Genomic DNA, 19,571 nt, shown 5'->3' with positions numbered 1-19,571 from the left:
TCGGTCAAGTTTCTGTGGATCCCCTCCCATGTTGGAATATGTGGGGAATGAACGAGCAGATGTGCTGGCTGCTGAAGGAGTCCATAGTGAATACTTCATATACAAGACTCTAACAAATTAGAGGTATTGTCAGGCAACATCACCGTGACAAGGTCACTGAGGAAAGGAGGATAGAAGCACACACCAGTGAATCTGTACGATGGTACAACATGGTTGCAGCTGGCAATCCCAATCATTATGGACGAAGAGGAGGAGGACGAGGGAGAGAATCAGTAATAGCGAAGAATCCGTCTTGGATACAAATATCCATGAGAGTGGAGTAGCGGAGATGCAGAATCTGTGATGAGAGTGACGGACCACTACCTGAGAGAATGTGTAACATCTGAGACACATTACAAATATGTGTAGAATAATAAACCCCACATTGCTTGAGTTAGGAAAATACCATTTGTCAAGTATAGCTACTGTTATTAAAAGATTTCCCTATTTTGCACCCGCAAGATAACGTAATATTTTAACTTTGATAGAAGTTAATCTTCTTGTTTGAGAAGCTGTTCACTTGAGACAATTAAGCAAGTCCCAGCTGTGTCTGGGTACAAGTGACAGGATGAACAACCCAGCGGATTTTCTTCCTATTGGGGAGTGTTGTACATGCTGCTATGGCGGTATGTCCACTCACAAGATGAGTGACGGTGCCCAATACTGTCACTATGGCGGTATGTCCACTCACAAGATGAGTGGCGCTGCCCAATACTGTCACTATGGTGGTGTGTCCACTCACAAGATGAGTGACGCTGCCCAATAAACTCGCCCCTCGGGGCAAAATTGTTATATATTTTGTTAAACAATGAACTTCAGCTCATCTACTTTGTACAGCGAGATGTCTCTCTCAGTTGTTGTCTCAGACATAAATTATATAGCACTAGGAGGGGGGGGGGGGGGATGCGGCTGCGACCTGGTCTGTCTCCCCCTTTCCCTCTCCCATCTCTCGATTCCTCTTCATCTTTGTCTCCCAACATCACACTCTTTCTTATCTCCCCCTCTCTCACTTCTCGCCCTTTCTCCTCTCCTTTCCCCTTCCTCTCTCCCCCCCAACCGTTAAAACAAATGGGTGCCCAACTATTTACAAAGAGAGAGAGAGGTTTCCATTAGGACAGAAAAAACAGATTCTATTTGACAGATACTTTGGTACTGGGACCCGCCCGGGACACTCTCCCAGTCTCCTTTCATATCTCTCCCCTCCCCTCTTCTCCTTCCTCCCCAACATTCCTTCTCCTCCCTGGTCTCTCATTCCCTCTCACCCCTCTCTCCTTCCGTCTCTTCAAGTATTCCCCCCTTTTCCCAACCTTTCTCCTACTCTCCCCCTCCCCCCTTTTTCTAATTATCAGAAACAGTATATAAAGATGAACTAAAATTGCTAAATAAGTACAGCAACATAACCAATATTTCAGACTTGATGAAAATTGCACGCGGGGGGGGGGGGGGGGCGATTGGTGGTGGTGGTGGTGTAGGGGGGGGGGAGTAGATGTCGATATTTCTTAAAGTCTGGCACTGGAGCCGACTCCTGACTGTCCTTTAACCCCCCCCCTCCCCCACCCCCCGTTTCTCATGTAGCCATCGTGCTAGTAGTGTAGGCACTAGGAGCTGGTCTCTGGTTCATACAGTAGCCATCGTGCTAGTAGTGTAGGCACTAGGAGCTAGTCTCTGGTTCATACAGTAGCCATCGTGCTAGTAGTGTAGGCACTAGGAGCTAGTCTCTGGTTCATACAGTAGCCATCATGCTAGTAGTGTAGGCACTAGGAGCTGGTCTCTGGTTCATACAGTAGCCATCGTGCTAGTAGTGTAGGCACTAGGAGCTGGTCTCTGGTTCATACAGTAGCCATCGTGCTAGTAGTGTAGGCACTAGGAGCTAGTCTCTGGTTCATACAGTAGCCATCGTGCTAGTAGTGTAGGCACTAGGAGCTAGTCTCTGGTTCATACAGTAGCCATCGTGCTAGTAGTGTAGGCACTAGGAGCTAGTCTCTGGTTCATACAGTAGCCATCGTGCTAGTAGTGTAGGCACTAGGAGCTAGTCTCTGGTTCATACAGTAGCCATCGTGCTAGTAGTGTAGGCACTAGGAGCTAGTCTCTGGTTCATACAGTAGCCATCGTGCTAGTAGTGTAGGCACTAGGAGCTGGTCTCTGGTTCATACAGTAGCCATCGTGCTAGTAGTGTAGGCACTAGGAGCTAGTCTCTGGTTCATACAGTAGCCATCGTGCTAGTAGTGTAGGCACTAGGAGCTGGTCTCTGGTTCATACAGTAGCCATCGTGCTAGTAGTGTAGGCACTAGGAGCTAGTCTCTGGTTCATACAGTAGCCATCGTGCTAGTAGTGTAGGCACTAGGAGCTAGTCTCTGGTTCATACAGTAGCCATCGTGCTAGTAGTGTAGGCACTAGGAGCTAGTCTCTGGTTCATACAGTAGCCATCGTGCTAGTAGTGTAGGCACTAGGAGCTAGTCTCTGGTTCATACAGTAGCCATCGTGCTAGTAGTGTAGGCACTAGGAGCTAGTCTCTGGTTCATACAGTAGCCATCGTGCTAGTAGTGTAGGCACTAGGAGCTAGTCTCTGGTTAATTACAGTGGGCTATTATACTAGTAGTGTATAATGACTCGGAGTCAGCATAATACTGTGATCAGCATAACGATAGTGAAGTGATTAGGAGTCTCTGGCCAATATACTCATCATTATATTAGTAATGTAGTAACTTGGTTAATACACTGATTATTATACTTGTGTAGTAACTCTTGTTTATACTCTAATCATTATACTCGTAGTTTATATATTATGCGATATTAATATATATCTTCCTGCATTTATAACATTGTTTTGATAATTACTTCAACCTTGGTCCTCCCCCCCCCCCTTCCCATGCTGGTGTAATGGCACCATTACAATGTCACATTGTGTAATGACTGCATGATGCTGGTTAACACCGCTGGTACCACTTATCATAAAGTCTATTGTACCTTCACCAATTTATACCCTTCATAACTATCCCTATAGATTTAAGTACAAGGTGGAACAAGCTACCGTCTACGCTTTCAGCAAGCCGATAACCTGTTTCAAGTGTACCGAACTATCTGAATGTTGTGTAACCAAAGGAATATTATATATATGACCACTGACTGCGGGTAATCTGCTGCCACCTCAACCCGTCCTATTAAAAATAACGTCACTTTTCGCTCGTATGTCCGCTATGGCCAAAACTGGACGTAATTTGAAATGAAATCGACTCACGAAAGTTGTCCGGCTTACTCGGTAAGGTTAGAAGAGGAAACTTTCAATTAACGTTTTTCATAACGTTTTGAAACTTTAAGGGAATTTCCTGCCCTCCTAACCTATCAGAGGTCCCCTAACTTACTGTTGTTGAAAAAAAAAATCCCAAATTTATTTTCATTTGTTTTTTTATTTTCAAATTACGTCCACTTTCGGCCATACGGACAAGCGGCCAAAAGCGACGTTATTTTTAAGAGGAGAGGTTGAGCTGTTTACACTGTTGAATTTACTGACATACTCGTCCCTGACTCGCGAGGAAAAACTCAAGAACATGGAACTTACTCGTGATAATTACTACAATTATGAGTTATTAATTATTAATACTTGTTGATAATTTTCAACAAGTATGTGATGCTCAAAGATTAATGAAAGAAAAACTCGCTTAAAATACCAAATGACTTTTAATGTTGAATTGATTAATAAGAATCAATAATATCCTATTCCCACATCCTGTCCTACAGGCAAATGGTTAGAAATACTAAGTACTCAGCTCAGGTATAATATCCTCACTCCGCAACCAATCCAGCCAGCAAGGCTTTCTTCTATACCGCCTGGCCTGATATACCCCCCATCCCTGGGCTGATATATCCCCTTGGGCTGATATAACTCCCCTCCTGGGCTGATATATCCCCCTGGGCTGATATATCCCCCTGGGCTGATATATCTCCCTGGACTGATATACCCACCCTCCTGGGCTGATATACCCCCCTGGGCTGATATACCCCCCTGGGCCGATATATCCACCCTCCTGGGCTGATATACCCACCCTCCTGGGCTGATATACCCCCCTGGGCTGATATATCTCCCTGGGCTGATATACCCACCCTCCTGGGCTGATATACCCCCCTGGGCTGATATACCCCCTGGGCTGATATTACCTCCTGGGCTGATATACCCCCCTGGGCTGATATACCCCTCTTCCTGGGCTGATATATCCACCCTCCTGGGCTGATATACCCTTCCTGGGCCGATATACCCACCCTCCTGGGCTGATATACCCCCCTGGGCTGTTATACGTCCCCCTGGGCTGATATACCCCCTGGGCTGATATACGCCCCTGGGCTGATATACCCTCCTGGGCTGATATACCCTCCTGGGTTGATATACCTCCCCCTTGGCTGATATACCCCCCTGGCATGATACACCCCCCCCCCCTCCCTGGGACCATTCCTTCCAGGGGTGCAGTGCCTTCTCCCTGCAAAGCACTAGGTCAAGCCTCCGGGTACCCAAAGAATGCCTACCTTTAGTAGGTAGCCTACTGATGGTAGAAGGCCTACCATCAGTAGGCCTACCTAGCTTGTAAGACCAGCAGAGGCCGTGGGGTTCACACGGGCCTGGTGCCCCTCGCTACTGTCCTTACAAGACAATTTATCAGCTGTTGAAGTCTGTCGTAACACACAGGGGAGAGGCTGGCACCAGCAGTTGAGAGCCATCTATGACCCTCATCCTGTGTGAAATGATACGTCTGGGAAGAAAGGACGACTCTGGGAGGAGAGGGAGAGGGAGAGAGAGAGGGAAGGGAGAAGAAGAGGAGGAGGAGAGAGAGAGGGAATGAGGAGAATGATGTAGAAGGATAATGTAGAAGGATAATACAGAGGTATCCTTAGTCATTACACTGGGAACCCCCCTTAACCCTGGCACCCCCACTCTAGCTCCCTCCTCCACCATGCCGGGCTTGCCCTCCCCTCTCCACCAGTCCTGGCACTCTCCTCCCTCATGCCGGGGTCCCCTTACCTCTCTCCCAACATTCTTGGCACACTCTTCCATGCTGGCCTCACGCCCTCTGTGCTTTGCTCCCTCTTTCCCCTCTATTCTTGCTCCCCTCTTCCTTTCGATTTTAGAATTTATTTTCTTCAGCAAACTTCAGCATTAACACAGCTTTATATAAACCCAAATCAACCCAGAAAAAAATTAATTTATTTTAAATACATTTTAACAGTTGGATAACGGGAGGTTGTGAGGTGTAACAAGGTGAACCATGACTGGTAGTAACAGTTGGATAACGACAGGTTGTGAGGTGTAACAAGGTGAACCATGACTGGTAGTAACAGTTGGATAACGGCAGGTTGTGAGGTGTGACAAGGTGAACCATGACTGGTAGTAACAGTTGGATAACGGCAGGTTGTGAGGTGTGACAAGGTGAACCATGACTGGTAGTAACAGTTGGATAACGTCAGGTTGTGAGGTGTGACAAGGTGAACCATGACTGGTAGTAACAGTTGGATAACGGCAGGTTGTGAGGTGTGACAAGGTGAACCATGACTGGTAGTAACAGTTGGATAACGTCAGGTTGTGAGGTGTAACAAGGTGAACCATGACTGGTAGTAACAGTTGGATAACGTCAGGTTGTGAGGTGTGACAAGGTGAACCATGACTGGTAGTAACAGTTGGATAACGGCAGGTTGTGAGGTGTGACAAGGTGAACCATGACTGGTAGTAACAGTTGGATAACGTCAGGTTGTGAGGTGTAACAAGGTGAACCATGACTGGTAGTAACAAAACATTCCGTGGCATGCGTTCCCTCGTGCCCTGGGCTTGACACACTTACGGGTTGCTCTTAACTGTGGCACGACTGATGACTTCCAGCTGAATACACACCCTCCTCTCCCTTCCCCATTCTCCCTCTTCCTCTCTGGGCTTCCCTTCACTTCCCTCCTCTTATATCTTCCTCGTCAGCCATTATCAGCCGCACCCTTCATCTCCACCTCTACACCAGCCTCCTCTGGCAGGCAGTGTTACCACACCCCCCGGTACCGTCACCCGTCTTGACACCCGGTACCGTCACCCGTCTTGACACCGGTACTGTCACCCGTCTTGACACCCGGTACCGTCACCAGTGTTGACACCGGTACCGTCACCCGTCTTGACACCGGTACTGTCACCGTGTTGACACCCGGTACCGTCACCAGTGTTGACACCGGTACCGTCACCAGTCTTGACACCGGTACCGTCACCAGTCTTGACACCGGTACCGTCACCAGTCTTGACACCGGTACCGTCACCAGTCTTGACACCGGTACCGTCACCAGTCTTGACACCGGTACCGTCACCAGTGTTGACACTGGTACCGTCACCCGTCTTGACACCGGTACCGTCACCAGTCTTGACACCGGTACCGTCACCAGTGTTGACACCGGTACCGTCACCCGTCTTGACACCGGTACCGTCACCAGTCTTGACACCGGTACCGTCACCAGTCTTGACACCGGTACCGTCACCAGTCTTGACACCGGTACCGTCACCAGTCTTGACACCGGTACCGTCACCAGTCTTGACACCGGTACCGTCACCAGTCTCGACACCGGTACCGTCACCCCCGACACCAACAGTGGTCACGTGTCCTCATCACCGTGTGGTCGTCATCACCGTGTGGTCGTCATCACCGTGTGGTCGTCATCACCGTGTGGTCGTCATCACCGTGTGGTCGTCACCACCGTGTGGTCGTCATCACCATCACTCACGTCAGCATGTCCGAGTCATGACGTGGAGACGTCACCGCCCCCGCCCACCCCGGCGCGGCACGTGCCCGGGCCCCTGACACGTGCTGGGTGACGGGTTACCCTGCCGGCCCCTGACACGTGCTGGGTGACGGGTTACCCTGCCGGCCCCTGACACGTGTTGGGTGACGGGTTACCCTGCCGGCCCCTGGATGACGGTAGGATGACGGTGATAGACCCCGCCCTGTCTATTACACCCCCCTCCCCTCCCCGCCCCGCCCCCCGCCCCGATGCCATCACCAATCCTCCTGGAACGCTGCACGATACACACCACAAGCGTGTGGCCTCTGATCTCGAACAGACAACAAGACAGCTTCTTGTATAGAGAGAGAATACATTCACCTACACTAGCCTCGGGTACAGAGTCCACACCAGTAACTTCAAGGTCCACAAGTTTAGCCCTGCTGATTAGTGTACAAGGGTGGAGGTGTAGTGGTTACAAGGGTGGAGGTGTAGTGGTTACAAGGGTGGAGGTGTAGTGGTTACAAGGGTGGAGGTGTAGTGGTTACAAGGGTGGAGGTGTAGTGGTTACAAGGGTGGAGGTGTAGTGGTTACAAGGGTGGAGGTGTAGTGGTTACAAGGGTGTAAGACAGGGAGTCTCCAACTGTTGAAAGGCCATGGTCCAAGGTACGGGTCATTACGGGTGATTTATTTTTGATTCAATAAAATATTGTTAATTTCCATATTTATGTGTGTGGTTATCCCCGCCATTGTCATCGCTGGTCTATCATCAAGGACGTTGTTCCTCCTTGTTAGAACAACCTAAAAATCTCCAGCATTAAATTGTTTAACATAACTGTCAGTAACTGATTGACATTAGAAGAAGAAATCTCCCGGTAGTAATCAAGACCTTGTGTTTGGGGGGGGACATGTAGTAAGTCAACATGAAGCCTCAAGTTTTGTGAAGAGGGCGTGTCCCCATGAACCACTGGCGGGTCACTAAGTAGTAATTATCATTACTCTTGTAGTAATGAATGTAATGGGTGGTGGCAGCCGGTGCTTCTCCTTGGATATGAGATTAAGCATTTCCTTGAAGGTACCATAGTGGTTCAGGGCCAGACTAATACTCACCCTTACTATCCTGGAATTAATAGTCGGTATTATCAGGTTACCTTCAACTATAAATAAAATTTATATTTTATAGGGAAATATACTTAGGACATCCAGTGTATAAACCTACAGTGGTACAGTGGTATCAGGCCTGGGTTACATTGGTAGCAAGGGTTACAATGGTAGCAAGGGTTACATTCGTAGCAAGGGTTACAATGGTAGCAAGGGTTACATTGGTAGCAAGGGTTACAATGGTAGCAAGGGTTACATTGGTAGCAAGGGTTACAATGGTAGCAAGGGTTACATTGGTAGCAAGGGTTACAATGGTAGCAAGGGTTACAATGGTAGCAAGGGTTACATTGGTAGCAAGGGTTACATTGGTAGCAAGGGTTACAATGGTAGCAAGGGTTACATTGGTAGCAAGGGTTACAATGGTAGCAAGGGTTACATTGGTAGCAAGGGTTACAATGGTAGCAAGGGTTACATTGGTAGCAAGGGTTACAATGGTAGCAAGGGTTACATTGGTAGCAAGGGTTACAATGGTAGCAAGGGTTACATTGGTAGCAAGGGTTACATTGGTAGCAAGGGTTACAATGGTAGCAAGGGTTACATTGGTAGCAAGGGTTACAATGGTAGCAAGGGTTACATTGGTAGCAAGGGTTACAATGGTAGCAAGGGTTACAATGGTAGCAAGGGTTACAGTGGTAGCAAGGGTTACAGTGGTAGCAAGGGTTACAATGGTAGCAAGGGTTACAATGGTAGCAAGGGTTACAATGGTAGCAAGGGTTACAGTGGTAGCAAGGGTTACAATGGTAGCAAGGGTTACAGTGGTAGCAAGGGTTACAGTGGTAACAAGGGTTACAGTGGTAACAAGGGTTACAGTGGTAGCAAGGGTTACAGTGGTAGCAAGGGTTACAGTGGTAGCAAGGGTTACAGTGGTAGCAAGGGTTACAATGGTAGCAAGGGTTACAATGGTAGCAAGGGTTACAATGGTAGCAAGGGTTACAATGGTAGCAAGGGTTACAGTGGTAGCAAGGGTTACAGTGGTAGCAAGGGTTACAGTGGTAGCAAGGGTTACAATGGTAGCAAGGGTTACAGTGGTAGCAAGGGTTACAGTGGTAGCAAGGGTTACAATGGTAGCAAAGGTTACAATGGTAGCAAGGGTTACAATGGTAGCAAGGGTTACAGTGGTAGCAAGGGTTACAGTGGTAGCAAGGGTTACAGTGGTAGCAAGGGTTACAATGGTAGCAAGGGTTACAGTGGTAGCAAGGGTTACAGTGGTAGCAAGGGTTACAGTGGTAGCAAGGGTTACAGTGGTAGCAAGGGTTACAGTGGTAGCAAGGGTTACAGTGGTAGCAAGGGTTACAGTGGTAGCAAGGATTACAGTGGTAGCAAGGGTTACAATGGTAGCAAGGGTTACAGTGGTAGCAAGGGTTACAATGGTAGCAAGGGTTACAGTGGTAGCAAGGGTTACAGTGGTAGCAAGGGTTACAGTGGTAGCAAGGGTTACAGTGGTAGCAAGGGTGCCGTAAGACTTCTTCATGAGGTTATCTTGAGATGATTTCGGGGCTTAGCGTCCCCGCGGCCCGGTCCTTGACCAGGCCTCCTTTTTTGTTACACAACCCCCAGGAAGCAGCCCGTAGCAGCTGTCTAACTCCCAGGTACATATTTACTGCTAGGTAACAGGCGCATCAGGGTGAAAGAAACTTTGCCCATTTGTTTCCGCCTCCACCGGGGATCGAACCCGGAACTTCAGGAATACGAGTCCGAATCGCTGTCCACTCAGCTGTCAGGCTTCCCAGACTCCCAGACTTCAGGAGTTGTGTTGTTTAAAATATATTACATATTATTGAGTTTGTAACATCTGCTGATGTAGGTTTGACTAAATGACTCTGTCAGCAGAACTATTCACATACTTTGCCTCATTATATAATAGAATGTGAAAAAAATCGCAGAATTCAAAGATAACACCATCAATGGAGTCCAAGAAATGTGTAAGTACTTCATTCATTGTGATGTACTGTCAGGAATCTTAGCGAAATATCCAGGGTTTGCTTACAGTAGGTGCAGCCTGTACGCGATTGTAAAGCTGCCCCCCAGTTGGGTGGGTGTGGAGCACATGACTGTAAAGCTGCCCCCCAGTTGGGTGGGTGTGGAGCACATGACTGTAAAGCTGCCGCCCAATTGGGTGGGTGTGGAGCACATGACTGTAAAGCTGCCCCCCAGTTGGGTGGGTGTGGAGCACATGACTGTAAAGCTGCCGCCCAGTTGGGTGGGTGTGGAGCACATGACTGTAAAGCTGCCGCCCAGTTGGGTGGGTGTGGAGCACATGACTGTAAAGCTGCCGCCCAGTTGGGTGGGTGTGGAGCACATGACTGTAAAGCTGCCGCCCAGTTGGGTGGGTGTGGAGCACATGACTGTAAAGCTGCCGCCCAGTTGGGTGGGTGTGGAGCACATGACTGTAAAGCTGCCGCCCAGTTGGGTGGGTGTGGAGCACATGACTGTAAAGCTGCCGCCCAGTTGGGTGGGTGTGGAGCACATGACTGTAAAGCTGCCGCCCAGTTGGGTGGGTGTGGTGCACATGACTGTAAAGCTGCCGCCCAGTTGTGTGGGTGTGGTGCACATGACTGTAAAGCTGCCGCCCAGTTGGGTGGGTGTGGAGCACATGACTGTAAAGCTGCCGCCCAGTTGGGTGGGTGTGGAGCACATGACTGTAAAGCTGCCGCCCAGTTGTGTGGGTGTGCAGCACATGACTGTAAAGCTGCCGCCCAGTTGGGTGGGTGTGGTGCACATGACTGTAAAGCTGCCGCCCAGTTGTGTGGGTGTGGTGCACATGACTGTAAAGCTGCCGCCCAGTTGGGTGGGTGTGGAGCACATGACTGTAAAGCTGCCGCCCAGTTGGGTGGGTGTGGAGCAAGACTAGTAACTGTGTGACTCACCATAGATGTAAAGTGCCTTGTATAGTGACTGTTGTGAGCCTCTTGTTGAATCGCTTGTGATAACAGAATAAAATATATATATATATATATATATATATATATATATATATATATATATATATATATATATATATATATATATAATATATATTTGTGTATATGGATGAATATATACGTGCATGTGTACGTATATATTCAAGTGTACGTATATGTAATATTAACACTTCTGTAACTAGCTTCACAAGATTGTCACTTGCACGATTATATACCTCTAACCCTTTCCACCATCACCCACGGGATGGGTATGGGGTCCACCATCACCCACGGGATGGGTATGGGGTCCACCATCACCCACGGGATGGGTATGGGGTCCACCACCACCCACGGGATGGGTATGGGGTCCACCACCACCCACGGGATAGGTATGGGGTCCACCACCACCCACGGGATGGGTATGGGGTCCACCACCACCCACGGGATGGGTATGGGGTCCACCACCACCCACGGGATGGGTATGGGGTCCACCACCACCCACGGGATGGGTATGGGGTCCACCACCACCCACGGGATGGGTATGGGGTCCACCACCACCCACGGGATGGGTATGGGGTCCACCACCACCCACGGGATGGGTATGGGGTCCATCACCACCCACGGGATGGGTATGGGGTCCACCACCACCCACGGGATGGGTATGGGGTCCACCACCACCCACGGGATGGGTATGGGGTCCACCACCACCCACGGGATGGGTATGGGGTCCACCACCACCCACGGGATGGGTATGGGGTCCACCACCACCCACGGGATGGGTATGGGGTCCACCACCGTCCACGGGATGGGTATAGGGTCCATCACCGCCCACGGGATGGGTATGGGGTCCACCACCGCCCACGGGATGGGTATGGGGTCCACCACCACCCACGGGATGGGTATGGGGTCCACCACCGCCCACGGGATGGGTATGGGGTCCACCACCACCCACGGGATGGGTATAGGGTCCATCACCGCCCACGGGATGGGTATGGGGTCCACCACCGCCCACGGGATGGGTATGGGGTGCATTATAATCAAATCAAAACAATACTGTATAAGGAGAAGGTTGTCATTTATAATTAAAATTGTTTGCTAAAGCCATTATACTGTAAGAACATTGTTGGATAGTAAGAAGATAATTAAAATATATAATATGTGCACTATTCATTTGCAACACATGTCAACAAACTTCAAAGCGAGGCGTAAAACTGGTTAAATGTTAAAGTTTAAGGCCTATTAACTACCAGAATTATTAAGGTCACAGTCTGCCTTTCATTCTTACCTTCAAGTTTACTTTGCTGCCTAAGAGTTAGGGAGCCCAGTAAACTGTTTACCAATATAGGAGTATGTTTCTCTGTATAGGCACAAGTTAATGTTGAAATGTAGACCAGTTGGTGGTACAAGTCATAGCGGGCGAGGTCAGTGTTTGCGGCAGCGGCAGTAGACACACACACACACACACCTCTCAAATATGTGACCTACATGACTGTAATCTTACCTCAGCCAAAGACTAAAGTAACTGGCAATAGTGAGTGGTTCAGGTGGTAGATCCCCTGATACACATCCCGCAGAGCCGCTGAGTTAGCGCCCAAGTTAGATGTAGAGATGGCGCTGCTCGCTTCATGTTTCCCTTGACCTTTGATGACTGTTGTTTCACTATTGCTTGTACCGCTGCTGGCCCCGACCCTCCTTGGTCACGGGCCGTCAAGTCGGCTCCTTCACCCTCCTAATGTTTCCTCCTCCTTCCTACGAGACGAAACTCAAGAAACTTTGTTCGTTGTTCCTAAAAGTAACTTTTTCACAATTTCCCTCTGCCTTGTTGTCTTGTTTGTATTTGTTTATATCTTTATACTGTAGTTTATCAGTCACATTTATACATATTTCTTCAACCACTGAAATCTTCACACAGGCTGTTTATCAACACATTCTTCTTAACATTTTACTCCCTCGCCCATTTCTGCCCTCTCAGTCCATATCCGGTTCTCCCTCAATGATTTATCTCGTACATTTTTGCCCCCTCATTCATTCCGTCTCTGGTTCTCCCTTCACCGTTCCCTCTCTTCCTTTTCTGCCCCCCACTCACTGTGCGGTGGGTGTGTGTGGCGCTCCGGCCCCTTCCCCCACCATTATGTGTCCCAGCACAAACAATGGAGGGTGGGATCACATGACAAACACAACCGCTCTCCCCTAGGTGTGCCCAGCAGGCGTAACCCACATCACCACTTTCACCCGACCCTCACGCCAACTCTGCCGCCTAACATGTTTCTTTAGCTAGCCACGCAGCAAGTAGTCGGTGTGAGTTGTAACTTGTGTGTAAGGCGCGACCAGTACCAGTACGTGCTCTTACACAACGAATCAAAAGGTTAAAATGTTTGTAATTATGATGAGGGATTAAGAGGCGCATACAGGCAGCTGGGCGGTAAGGTCGAGGATCACTCATCTGGCCGGCACACGGAACATGAAAGTTTCAATGGGTGGAGGACGCACCGCAAATAATACAGAATTTAATCCCTTTGCAGACATGGTATTGATGGAACTGTAAATATTAGATAAGAGTGCGGAGCGGGAGCCTGGCGAGATGGGTCTACAGCTATTACTAATGACTCGGGCCCGAGCTCTCAATAATACCAACACATAGTTATTTTATAATCTGACTTATTTACTTTCTTGGAAATATTTTCAAAGCAAATGTAAGTAATGTTGCGCATTAAACAACTCGGCTTTGATTCTGGCAATCAGGCGTCTGTGTCTGTCTGTGTCTGTCTCTGCCTCTCTCTCTCTCTCTGCCTCTCTCTTTCTGCCTATCTCTCTCTGCCTCTCTCTCTCTCTCCTTCCCTCCCTCGCTCTCCGTCTCTTCTCCCTTGAACCCTTCCCCCTCTTCTCCCCCCTCCCTCTCCCCCCACCCTGCCACCCTCCATGTTCCTGTCGGCAGGAGTTGACATGTATTAAGTCCAACACCAAGTCTACCAGTGTCAGAGTGTGAAAAACGCTCATCACCAAAGTGACACATTGAACCCGTCCGGTACCTAGACAAGGATGCCACTCACAACGTACGTCCAACCTGTACTGGAGTGTGCAGCGCCTCCGGCGAACTCTCTTCTAAAAAGGCCAGAATGATAACACGTACATATGATTGTACTGGGGCGAGCAGAACTGAATTTCATTTGAAAATTTAGACTGAGAGAAGATGGAGGCTTACAAAACAGGAGGAAGTATGGACCCAGTACAAGAGTGAGTGATGATGTAACACCACTCTATTGTAACACTACTAAAATGTACCACTATAATGGAACACTAAACTATCCTGAGTAACACTTCCTCATCGGTTGCACTTGGTAACACTGTTATGGGCTGACATATGATGGTTACACCGGGACTACAAAGTACACTGCCAACAAGGAGATGCTAACACAGGATGAAATACGCTGCCACCATCTGCCTTGGACCATTGAGACTATATCAAGCAACGAGGCAAGAAACATTGCTTGACTTGGAGAGTACTTTCTATGACTGTCATTAATTATGGGACGGTTGTCAGCCACTATATCCAAAAGGCTAAGAGGATTCAACAATTGACACAGACGGGAAATTTAACGAGTTTATTGAGACCAAAATTATGTCAATCACTACTTATAAATGCTACACTAACACTGGCAAAAAGTTAAGAAATTTGGACATGGAACAAAACTCAGAGATCACACACATTACCTTAAGCTATCTCTCTCCCGGGCTGAGATGTTCTTCACAGCCCCGCTTTCGATCCCGGGGTACCGCCCTCTGCCCTCCTATGTTCCTACAGGCCCTCTATATACAACTCCCCACAGGGGGGAGGGGGAGATCTGCTGTTGCTACCCACCAAAAGTGTACAAACACTCAAGAAATATTTCAAAAAGCTTGTTTGACATTCACCATACACTCTTCAAGAGAGGAGTTATTAATTACGTGTGTGACTGACCTCTGACCTGGCCAAAAGGGGGAGATCCAGGGATGTTTACACATAAGAATCTGGAGTCTAATTTCCTTGCATGAAATATTACATACTTGAAACTATGCTGACTAAGACTAACCCAGGAATTTTTAATCAATATACAAGATAAACTGGAGGTCATCTGGGCTGACCTCTTGGAGAAGGCTTCCCTGGGTGTGAACTCTAAGGGGGGGGAGGTCCTGGGTGTTACAGCTCCCTTTCCCCGGAGTTAAGACAAAATCGGGTGTATGATAATTAAGCCCAATTTTGTCTTATCCTAACTCATCCAAAATACCACAACTAACCCTAAAAAGAAAAAAAATTGCCAGTGACATAATGATAAAAGTAAGGTAACTAAATTAACATGAAGCAAAGTACATTATACAGTTATACTGCAGTAAGAACAAAACATATATGTATAATGAAAGAAACAAAAGTAAAAAAAAATACCTTGGCAAAAGTACAAGCAATGATACCGTCACACATGATACCATTCCGATATCCTAATATGACAATAAAGTATCAATGAAAAAAAACAAATCCCGACTGCACCAAGGCAGTCCAGCAAGGCTCCCTCAGAAGGCTGGAAGACCAAAACAAAAAATCGCCTTAAAACAAGCATGACATAAAAAAAAAATTCCTAATGGAACAGGAAAATTACAAGTAACTAAAAGTAATATAATGTCAAAATACAAGGAATAACACAAGGCTACATAATACAACCCTGAGTGACAATACATGGCAATAATGAATACTAAGAACCAATGACATATCCTGCCTGCACACTAGGCAGGCTAGCAAGCCTTCCTCAGAAGGTCAGAAGAACAAAACATACAAAAAAAATGATCAGCAACATGAGAAAAAAAAAATATATATGTAATACTCCTACTCTAACATTTAAATCTAACTAATTAAAAATAACAGGAAACATTATACCTAAGTGGGCATACCCCAAACATCTGCTGGGTACCTCATGACCCACAGCCAAACGTATGAGTTATACAAGTTATAAAACATGGTAAAAATACAACAATAGACATGAAGACTCATCAATAGAACCGTACGTTAACAGAATACTTGTGGGCCAATCCATATACCGCACAAGACAATAGTGCCAGGGTCAATCTCTATGCACCCTGCACACACTGATAGTAAGACTACCTCTTACCACAACAGAAACATTACTTAACATTATAACATTTTAATGAAACATAAAGGCATGCAAATATAAAAAAAAATATGTACCCATACACTGGTACCACCCAGAAAACCTGGACACTCATCACCAGGACAGACTTAACACCTAGACACATACATGAAACAAAATAAACTTCACGATAAAGTTTGTGCTAGAGACCCAAGTCATCTAGTTACGAACACTGTCTATGACCACTTTTTCTAGGCCTAGTTACTTTACATCCCCATAAATGTTACACTTTGAACCCAATTAGACAAAACTATTTGACACCGTTAATAATAGAGTCATTTCTCTGAACCATCATTCGTAAATCTTGACACATTAATGTTCGTGTTTATATACGCGCTTTCTATCGTGCATCCGTTATACTCTCGCGAGGTGACCTGATGTTGGAGACGTGATGTTGGTGACGTGATGTTGGTGACGTGATGTTAGTGACGATGTTGGAGACCTGATGTAGAAGACCTGATGTTGGTGACGTGATGTTGGAGACGTGATGTTGGAGACGTGATGTTGGTGACGTGATGTTGGTGACGATGTTGGAGACCTGATGTAGAAGACCTGATGTTGGTCCAGCGTCTGCCCGTCGATGATGCCTGGATATACCCTGAGATCCCACCGCTGCCACCATTGTAACACCGCTCTCTTGTAACACCGCCACTATTATGTACCACTATAATGGAACACCACTATAATGGAACACTACTTATCCTGAGTAACACTTCCTCATCGGTTGCACTTGATAACACTGTTATGAGCTGACATATGATGGTTACACCGGAACCCAAGGTACACTGCCAATAAGGAAATGCTAACACAAGGATCCCACCGCTGCCACCATTGTAACACCACTCTATTGTAACACTACTAAAATGTACCACTATAATGGAACACTAAACTATCCTGAGTAACACTTCCTCATCGGTTGCACTTGGTAACACTGTTATGGGCTGACATATGATGGTTACACCGGGACTACAAAGTACACTGCCAACAAGGAGATGCTAACACAGGATGAAATACGCTGCCACCATCTGCCTTGGACCATTGAGACTATATCAAGCAACGAGGCAAGAAACATTGCTTGACTTGGAGAGTACTTTCTATGACTGTCATTAATTATGGGACGGTTGTCAGCCACTATATCCAAAAGGCTAAGAGGATTCAACAATTGACACAGACGGGAAATTTAACGAGTTTATTGAGACCAAAATTATGTCAATCACTACTTATAAATGCTACACTAACACTGGCAAAAAGTTAAGAAATTTGGACATGGAACAAAACTCAGAGATCACACACATTACCTTAAGCTATCTCTCTCCCGGGCTGAGATGTTCTTCACAGCCCCGCTTTCGATCCCGGGGTACCGCCCTCTGCCCTCCTATGTTCCTACAGGCCCTCTATATACAACTCCCCACAGGGGGGAGGGGGAGATCTGCTGTTGCTACCCACCAAAAGTGTACAAACACTCAAGAAATATTTCAAAAAGCTTGTTTGACATTCACCATACACTCTTCAAGAGAGGAGTTATTAATTACGTGTGTGACTGACCTCTGACCTGGCCAAAAGGGGGAGATCCAGGGATGTTTACACATAAGAATCTGGAGTCTAATTTCCTTGCATGAAATATTACATACTTGAAACTATGCTGACTAAGACTAACCCAGGAATTTTTAATCAATATACAAGATAAACTGGAGGTCATCTGGGCTGACCTCTTGGAGAAGGCTTCCCTGGGTGTGAACTCTAAGGGGGGGGAGGTCGAGTGATGAGCAGCAACACAGTGAGAGTGATGAGCAGCAACACAGTGAGAGTGTTGAGCAGCAACACAGTGAGAGTGATGAGCAGCAACACAGTGAGAGTGATGAGCAGCAACACAGTGAGAGTGATGAGCAGCAACACAGTGAGAGTGTTGAGCAGCAACACAGTGAGAGTGATGAGCAGCAACACAGTGAGAGTGTTGAGCAGCAACACAGTGAGAGTGATGAGCAGCAACACAGTGAGAGTGTTGAGCAGCAACACAGTGAGAGTGTTGAGCAGCAACACAGTGAGAGTGATGAGCAGCAACACAGTGAGAGTGATGAGCAGCAACACAGTGAGAGTGTTGAGCAGCAACACAGTGAAAGTGATGAGCAGCAACACAGTGAGAGTGATGAGCAGCAACACAGTGAGAGTGATGAGCAGCAACACAGTGAGAGTGATGAGCAGCAAGACAGTGAGAGTGATGAGCAGCAACACAGTGAGTGTTGAGCAGCAACACAGTGAGAGTGATGAGCAGCAACACAGTGAGAGTGTTGAGCAGCAACACAGTGAGAGTGATGAGCAGCAACACAGTGAGTGTTGAGCAGCAACACAGTGAGAGTGATGAGCAGCAACACAGTGAGAGTGATGAGCAGCAACACAGTGAGAGTGATGAGCAGCAACACAGTGAGAGTGATGAGCAGCAACACAGTGAGAGTGATGAGCAGCAACACAGTGAGAGTGATGAGCAGCAACACAGTGAGAGTAGAGCCTGGGTGAGGTGCCGCAGAAATTAAGTGGAAACTTGCAAACGACGACAATTAACAATTGTCCACATCTTGTAAGTATATAACAGGGAACGAAGGTGTCTTGTTACTGTATTAAACGACGGTTTAAGAAAGGCGGGACTAGGCGCTGAAGCTTGGGCCAGTATAATTTGTTAGGTAAGTGCGCGCGTAGTCACGCACGCACGCACGCAAACAGTCGAGAGGCGGGACTAAAGAGACAAAGCTCAACCCCCGTAAGCACAAATAGGTGAGTACACACGCACGCACGCACGCATGCGTACACGCGCACACTGCCTATTAAAATGTCCTATTAAAATATATTTTTTAATACATTTTGCCTATTAAACCTCACGCCGCTGGAAGACAGAAGAGTTAAGGGGGGGGACATGATCACCACATAGAAGATTCTCAAAGGAATTGATAGTGGTAGATAAAGACAGGCTATTTAACACAAGGGGCACACGCACTAGGGGACACAAGTGGAAACTGAGCGCCCAATTGAACCACAGAGATATTAGAAAGAACTCTTCTATTGTCAGAGTGGTTGACAAATGGAATGCATTAGGAAGTGATGTGGTGGAGGCTGACTCCATACACAGTTTCAAGTGTAGATATGATAGAGCCCAGTAGGCTCAGGAACACCTGTTGATTGACGGTTCAGAGGCGGGACCATAGAGCTAGAGCTCCTCCCCCCCCCCCCGCAAGCACAATTAGGTGAGTACACACACACACACACACATACCCACAGTCTTGTAGCAGAGTGGACAACGCTCAGGGGTCGTAGTCATAAGGACCTGGGTTGATTCCCGGTCTAGGCAGAAACAAATGGGGCGAGTTTATTCCTCGTGATGCCACTGTTCACGTTGCAGTAAACAGGAACCTGGGAGTTAGCTGCTGCATCCTGGGGATGTGTGTGTGTACTCACCTATTTGTGCCTGAAGGATCGAGCTATAACTCTTGGACCCAGCTTTTCTAGCCGTTGGTTGTCTAATGCAATGACTCCCGGCTTATTTCCCTGTGTTACCTGCATGTAAAGT

General features: G+C 47.4%; 1 protein-coding gene across 1 annotated transcript; it reads left to right on the top strand.

The window, feature by feature from the left end:
* The first annotated feature begins 237 nt into the window (after positions 1–237).
* Positions 238–18,256, top strand: LOC138350044 (collagen alpha-2(I) chain-like). Its single transcript, XM_069300326.1, has 4 exons — positions 238–272; positions 6,154–6,864; positions 7,996–9,391; positions 17,831–18,256. The coding sequence occupies exons 1-4, from the start codon at positions 238–240 to the stop codon at positions 18,254–18,256; spliced, it is 2,568 nt and encodes an 855-aa protein (XP_069156427.1).
* Positions 18,257–19,571: the final 1,315 nt, after the last annotated feature.

This window comes from Procambarus clarkii, chromosome 43 (genome assembly GCF_040958095.1).
Source record: "Procambarus clarkii isolate CNS0578487 chromosome 43, FALCON_Pclarkii_2.0, whole genome shotgun sequence".
NCBI lineage: Eukaryota > Metazoa > Arthropoda > Malacostraca > Decapoda > Cambaridae > Procambarus > Procambarus clarkii.
This window is presented reverse-complemented; position numbering and strand designations above follow the sequence as displayed.

What these genes read in the sequence shown, in the direction of transcription:
- LOC138350044 (XM_069300326.1), top strand. Translation starts at nt 238, where the DNA reads ATGGACGAAGAGGAGGAGGACGAGGGAGAGAATCA. An exon ending in GGGCCCCTGACACGTGCTGG is followed by an intron (nt 6,865 to 7,995) that starts GTGACGGGTTAC and finishes ATAAACCTACAG; the next exon opens with TGGTACAGTGGTATCAGGCC. An exon ending in ACAGTGGTAGCAAGGGTGCC is followed by an intron (nt 9,392 to 17,830) that starts GTAAGACTTCTT and finishes AGTGTTGAGCAG; the next exon opens with CAACACAGTGAGAGTGATGA.